At 24.2% G+C, this 6,985-nt stretch overlaps 1 protein-coding gene across 1 annotated transcript in view; it reads left to right on the forward strand.

The window, feature by feature from the left end:
* LOC117181515 (structural maintenance of chromosomes protein 1A-like) overlaps window positions 1–6,985 on the forward strand; it is a 42,999-nt gene that overhangs the window by 12,928 nt on the left and 23,086 nt on the right. Inside the window, exons 5-8 of the mRNA XM_033374277.1 lie at window positions 1,738–1,906; window positions 1,991–2,113; window positions 6,042–6,173; window positions 6,249–6,314. Of these exons, the coding sequence (XP_033230168.1) occupies window positions 1,738–1,906; window positions 1,991–2,113; window positions 6,042–6,173; window positions 6,249–6,314 (490 nt within the window). The remainder of the gene's footprint in view (window positions 1–1,737; window positions 1,907–1,990; window positions 2,114–6,041; window positions 6,174–6,248; window positions 6,315–6,985) is intronic.

The following is a 6,985-nucleotide window of genomic DNA, read 5'->3' on the forward strand; positions in this document are numbered from 1 at the left end:
TGAAAAGCGATTGACCAAGTGTATAGAGCTCCAAGGAGATTATTTTGAAAAATAAAAAAAAATTTACCCAAAAAAAATTGTTTTTATACTTCATTCTAAGGAATTATTGAACTACCCTCGTACATTTTTCAGGATTTCTGGAAATATCATCATAGAATTTCACGGGATTTTATAAGATTTGAGTAGATTTTACGGAATTTTTTCACGAAAATTGAGGTATTTTGCAGGGGTTTAAAGATTTGAAGAGAATTGGAATTCCTCCTGAATTCTTAGTATTTTATCCTACATTTTTTGGAGATCTCTTGAGTAATTTTAATTATACTTGATTTTGTTCTAAATTGACTCAATTTCATTTAATTCAATGAATTGTTTAAAAAGTTTTTCTTAAAGAATTTTAAATATTTTAGGTTATTTTAAAAGATGGCCAAGAAATTTTTTATTGTTTTCAGTAATTTAATCAGATCTAAAATGTTAAGTATTTTAAATATTTTAAAAGGCGGAAATATTTTTGAATGTTTTAAGAGATTCAAGGGATTCCCAAGGGCTTTAATAATTTTAAGGAAATTGAACAAATTTGCATGCGGTTTTGAAGAATTTCGGAAAATATGGAACGATTTTGTAGGACATAGAAGTTTTTGAGATATTTAGAAAAGGTCAATGTGTTTTATAAGATTTTCATGGATTTCAATGATTTTAAAAGCACTCGAGATATTTTAATGCATTTTCCTGGATTTCAATCATTATCAACAGATTGCATAATATTTTTATGAATTTCGTAGAGCCCTGAAAATTCTTATTATTTATCCTGATTTTTTTAATCCTTTTGAATTCTCCTAAATTCATTTAAGTCAATCGATTTTGAAAAAATTTGCGCATTCAACAAATTTGACTCATCTGGAAGTTAGTTCAATGCATTTTTTCATATTTTTGAATTTTTTTGAATTCATTTGATTGTTTTATAAGTTCAGTTTGATTTTTCATAAATATTATCCAATTCTTCTCATTTTCCTTAAATTTCTCTATACTCACTCAAACTTTACAGAAATAAATGGTTATTTTCCATTAAAAAAATGTTTTCCAATTGATTCCAATTCTTTTCAATTTAACTTAAATTATTTTGTAGCTATTAGTCGCGTTTTTATGAGAAATTAGTAAGGTTTCAATGATTTAAGGAGAATGGCAATTATTTTTTTGGAATTCAGTCTATATTTTTATTAATTTACCCATATTTTGTTTTTAATTCTTTGGAATTCTCTAGAATGTTTTTAATTCGCTTACGTTTTTTTTAAATTTATTTAATTCTACTGAATTAAGTGGATTTTTTATTAGTTTTAATTTAATTGCATTTTTTAATTCACCTTGAATTTTCATGAATTTATTCCAATTCTTCTTATTTACCTCCTCTAAATTCATTCTAATTTTACGGAAATCACTAATATTGTTAAAATAAATTTTTGGTTTAATTCATTTGAATGTATCTTGAATTGTTTTGAAATCTTATGAATTTATCCTGAATTTATTACCCTTTGAGCGCGAAAAAATTACCCTATAAACGTGACAAAAAGTACCCTTTGCTCCCTCTATTTTATCCTATAGGGACTGGGAGGCTTAAAATAGGATTATGTAAGGATTTCCATAGGATCTTTTAAAAATTTTAATGAAATTTTGTCCTTTTTAAAGCTAGCTGCATTAAATATATACCTGATTTTCTTTATTTTCCTATCATTTTTCTTGCAGGGATATCCAGGAGCCAAAGAATGTAAAATTGCTTTACGACGTGCTTCGCTTTTCGCCAAGGGAAATCGAGAGGGCCGTTCTTTTTGCGACGAACAATGCTCTAGTTTGTGAAACACCAGAAGATGCCAATAAAGTTGCATATGAAATGGACGCAAATGCGAGATATTCTGTAAATTTAAAAAAATGTATCTTTAAATTAGGTCAAGTTTCTTTTTCTATATAATGAAAAATATTGTTCATCTTATTTTTTTAGTGCGTCGCCCTCGATGGAACTTTTTATCAGATGGGTGGTATTATTTCTGGCGGTAGTTTGGATTTGGCGAAAAAGGCTCAAAGGTGGGATGATAAACAAATGTCGCAACTCAAATCTAAAAAGGTAATAATGATTTTTTTTAATATTGAAAAAATAGTGGAGATTTAAATGTTTTCTTAAAATAATTCGTTTACTTCCAAATTTTCCATTTTAGGACTTCATATTAAGGGCATATTTTCAATTTAAAGAATTTTTTAATAATGTTTTGAAGGTTGAAAAAATAAACAGTTATTATCATTTGAAATTAAAACTTATACACAGCAAACGTTTTACGTTCTTCAACTATAAATATAAAGTTGTAAATCAATTTTAATCTCACAAATGGAACTTTTTTAATTGGCTGATTGCAACTTTATGACAGTGAATTTATTTTTTGACCGGAAATTTTACAAAAATTTTAGAGTAAAAATTTAGTTTAGAATGCTTCATTCGAAAAATTTTTACTTTAAAACATTTCCATTTTAGATTTTTAATTTTTAAGCATATATTTTAATTTAAAGAATTTTAAAATGCAGTTTTAAAGGTTAAAAAAAAATAGACGTTTTTAAAGTCTTAGATTTTTAAAATAAAAAACAGGGTGGCTGCCGGACCGGGAAACCGAGAATTTTACGAATTTTCGCAAGAAAACTCTGCCAAAGTTCGATTTTAACAGTTTTTGAAATAATTAAAGTGCAGGTTTGAAAATTTAAACAATTTTTTATTAAAAAAAAAAACAGTTTTATTTTATCAACTGTAAATATAAATAAATTATTTTTAAAATATATCTGTACTCTAGGTATAGAAATCTGAACAATAATTGATTTGACCAAACAATTCTAGATTCGTTCAAAATTTGAGAATTTCCAAATTGTAACTGTTTCAATCCGAAAGTCTTAATAAGAATTCAAATCGATATATCATGTATTCCGATAATTTCATTTTTAAATAAAAATTTTCATGATTTATCAATAATATATTAATAATTAATTATAATAATAAGTTTATTAATATATTATTTCTCTTAATTTTTTTAACCATTAAAAAATGTAAACGTGCGTTTTACTATTTTCAACTTGAAAATAAATCCATAATAATATAGTCATAATTAAAGGTTTTTATTAAATTAAAAATATTGTGAGTCTAAATTATTTAATTTGAAATTTCTTAATGTAGAAAAAGAATAAGTATTTAATATTTAGCAATATTTCACTGTTCATTTAAGACGAGTAAATTGAAACCAAAAATTAAAATAAAACAATTTGTAACTAAATTGTTTTACATAGAAAGCTTTGAATCTTTAGATTTTCGAAGAAATTTTTAACTTTTAGCGTTACAATTTTAGTTGTTCTGTTTAAAAAGTGTTTAATTTATAAGTGACATTGTTAAATTTTGACACATATTCAACAATTGAACACTTATTATTTGTAGAAAAAATTTGAGAAATTTTAAGAGATATTTAGAAGTTTTGAAGAGATCCAAAATTAACTAAAAACTTGAAATTATTTCAAGTAATTTAAACGAAGTGTGTTAACATTTTTTTCAGAACTTCTAAATATATTTTTAAATTAATCGAAATTTTCCTACAATTTTTGAAAATCCTGAAAAATAAAAAAATAATCCTTAAAATCTTCCATGTTCTTCTTTGATAATTATTTAAGTCTCTTAAAATCTTCTTAAACTTTCTGTTACAATAATTTTTCAAAGTGAAAAATCATTTTCAATTTTCCTGTGAATCATAAGAAAATTATTTATTCTTTTGAAGTCTTTCACATTACTTTAAAAAATTCTAAATTTTTTGTTTGAAATCTTAAAAAATCTACATTTAATTTTAAATTCGGCTGTAAGTATTTGAAATTATTTCATGTTATAAATTTAATTCGAATCTTTTTAAAACTTCTAAATATCTCTTAAAATTACTCTAATATTTGGTTATTTTATTTTGTTTATTTTATATAATATTGTTATTTCTAATTCCATTTTTTTTAATTTGCAGGATTTGCTAAAAGCTATAGAAAAAATTCAATTCATTTTGAAATTTATTTAAAAGTTCCGAAAAAGATTCTAAAATAATTTTGAATTTGGCAAAATTTTAAACCACTTCTAAATTTCTCAAGATTTTGAAATAAAATTTTAAAGCTTTTGAAGTATGCCTAGACTATTTAAAATAAAAATAGTTTAACTTCTAATTACAGAAATGTTAAGTTAAAAAAATTATTTTTCAAAAATTCTAAATTTTTTGTTTGAAATCTGCAAAAATCGGCATTTTATTTTAAATTCGACTGTAAGTATTTTAAATTATTTGAAGTTCTAAATTTAATTCGAATCTTTCTAAAACTTCAAAATATCTCTTAAAATCACTCTGATATTTTTACAAACAATAAGTGTTCTATTGTTATTTATAAATTCAAATTAATTTTTTTTTAATTTGCAGGATTTTCTATAAGTTGCAGAAAAAATTCAATTTATTTTGAAATATATTTAAAAGTTCCGAAAAAAATTCAAACATTAATTTTGAATTTGGAAAAATTTAAAACCATTTCTAGATTTCTCAAGATTTTGAAATAAAATGTTACAGCTTTTAAAGGAGGCCTAGACTATTTAAAATAAAATTAATTTAAGAACTGTTAAGTTAAAAAAATTATTTTTAATTTGTAATGTGTCTAGCTTAAAATTACTTAAAATAATATAATTTTGAAAATTTTTAAAGTTTATTGCTTGATTCTTTAATTTAGACTATTGAAACTGTTAACGTGGATTTATATTTTTGAAACTTAATCTGAAGCTTTGAACTCTATAATTGATAAAAGTTCTAAAATTTGCAGTTTATTTGCATTTCATTGAACATTTTTGAATTGACAACTTTTAAGCTTCAATTTTAAAAGTTTGGAATGCAGGGGTTCCACTTTGAACGCCTTAATTTGTTGTTTATTGCTTATTACTTTATATGGAAAAACGTTTAGAATATAGTTTTATTTTATTTTATTGGCCGTGAAAAATGTTTGCGACCCGGAAAAAATCGTGAAATGACCGTGAATTTTTTTCTTCGATTAAAACGGCCATCCTGATCATTTTTAACCCATTTAATTTGAAAATCTTTCTTTAAGAAAAAGAACAATTTTTAAATCATCAGCAATTTTTGACTGTTTATTTCATATGAGCAATTGTAAATCAAATATTCAAACAAAAACAATTTTTAACTGAACTGTTTTGAAACAGAAAAGCTTCAATCGTTAAAATTTCAGAGTAAAATGTAAACTTTGAACGTTACAGTTTAGTTATTCTATTAAAATAATTATTTATTAGTAAAATTGTTGAATTTACGTGTATAAATAACAGTTAAACAATTATTATTTTACAAAAAATTTAATGAAGTTTAAGTGACATATAGAAGTTTTGAAAATATTCAAGTTTAATTTAAAAATTCAAAGGAGTTCAAAATTATTTAACAAAATATAGATGTTTGAAGGTTTTAACATTAACATATTAGTTAGAAAAATTTAAAAACAACAATTTTATTAATAAATAACATTGAAACAATTTTAATGAACACAATAATTGAAAACTTGAAAGTATTTCAAAACAAATTTAAGAAAATAAAGATTTTCGAAGATTTCGAAGAAAAAGAAGCTTTTTGAGTACTTTGAAAGGTTTTAAAATAATAATAAAAAAGTATTAATATTCCTAGAAAAATTGAAAATGATTTCTTATTCTAATAAATGAATTTCAAGAGAATCTTTGAAAAGATTTCAAAACATTTTCAAAATTATCAAAAAATAATCTGTAAGATTCGAAGTGAATTGGTTTACATTTGAAGGAATTATTAAAAGTTTAAATGAAAATTATAATCATTTTAAAAGATATTACAAATATTTTTTAGTCTCAAAAAGAATAAAAAATTTGAATGCATTCTGAAAAATTAAAAGCAAAATGTTGATTTTTAAAGATTTTAAAATAAAAGTTCGAAACTTTTTAAGGTTTTTGATAGGTATTACAAATAAAATTTCTCTTTTAGGAAAAATTAACAGAAGAATTAAGAGAGATGTTAAAAAAATCTCGTAAGGAATCTGAACTGAACACGGTTGAGTCTCAAATCCGAGGTTTGGAGACACGTTTAAAGTACAACAAAAGTGACTTGGTTGCTACCGTAAGTAAATTTTTTCTGGATTTGAAATATAACTATTATATAATATATGCTCAAAAAAATTTTTCCCTTTTTCAGAAAAAGCAAATCGCGGAATTAGATACTGAGTTGAGTGCATTGGAAAAGGAATTGAAGAAGTTTGGGGTAAGCATTAAATAAATTACCATTGCCTCTATCTTTTTTAAATTCTACTATTTAAACACTGTGGGAGGGGGGGTAACAAAGAATGTGACATCACACATGGAAAATACAAAATTTGAATAACAATCTTATGAAATGCTTAAAAACAAATTTAAATGAGTGATTTTATTTTGCAAGTAAATACATCTTAATACAGGCTTCAAATTTTTTTCTTTTTTAAAAAGAGCCCCCCCCCCCCCCCCCCCCCCGCCCTCTATTGTCAATAAACCTTCCCGTTTTTTCGCTTAGATTATAATTGAATTGATAGAAACCAATAAAAAAATCCAACGTTTTTTCGTTGAAAGCTAATTCTATTTAATTGAAATACGAGGGTAGTTCAATAAGTCCTTAGAATGAAGTATAAAAACAATTTTTTTTGGGTAAATTTTTTTTTATTTTTCAACATAATCTCCTTGGAGCTCTATACACTTAGTCAATCGCTTTTCAAGTATTTTTAATCCTTCAGAAAAGTGCGTTTTCGGAAGTTCCTCAAAATAAGCACTTACAGAGGCAATGACGGCTTCGTTGTCTGAAAATCTCTGTCCACCGAGCCATTTTTTCAAGTTTGGAAATAAGAAAAAGTCACTGGGGGCTAAATCTGGTGAATACGGTGGGTGATCGACCAATTCGAATTT

The sequence above is a fragment of the Belonocnema kinseyi genome, chromosome 10, assembly GCF_010883055.1.
Source record: "Belonocnema kinseyi isolate 2016_QV_RU_SX_M_011 chromosome 10, B_treatae_v1, whole genome shotgun sequence".
In the NCBI taxonomy this organism is placed as follows: Eukaryota; Metazoa; Arthropoda; class Insecta; order Hymenoptera; family Cynipidae; genus Belonocnema; species Belonocnema kinseyi.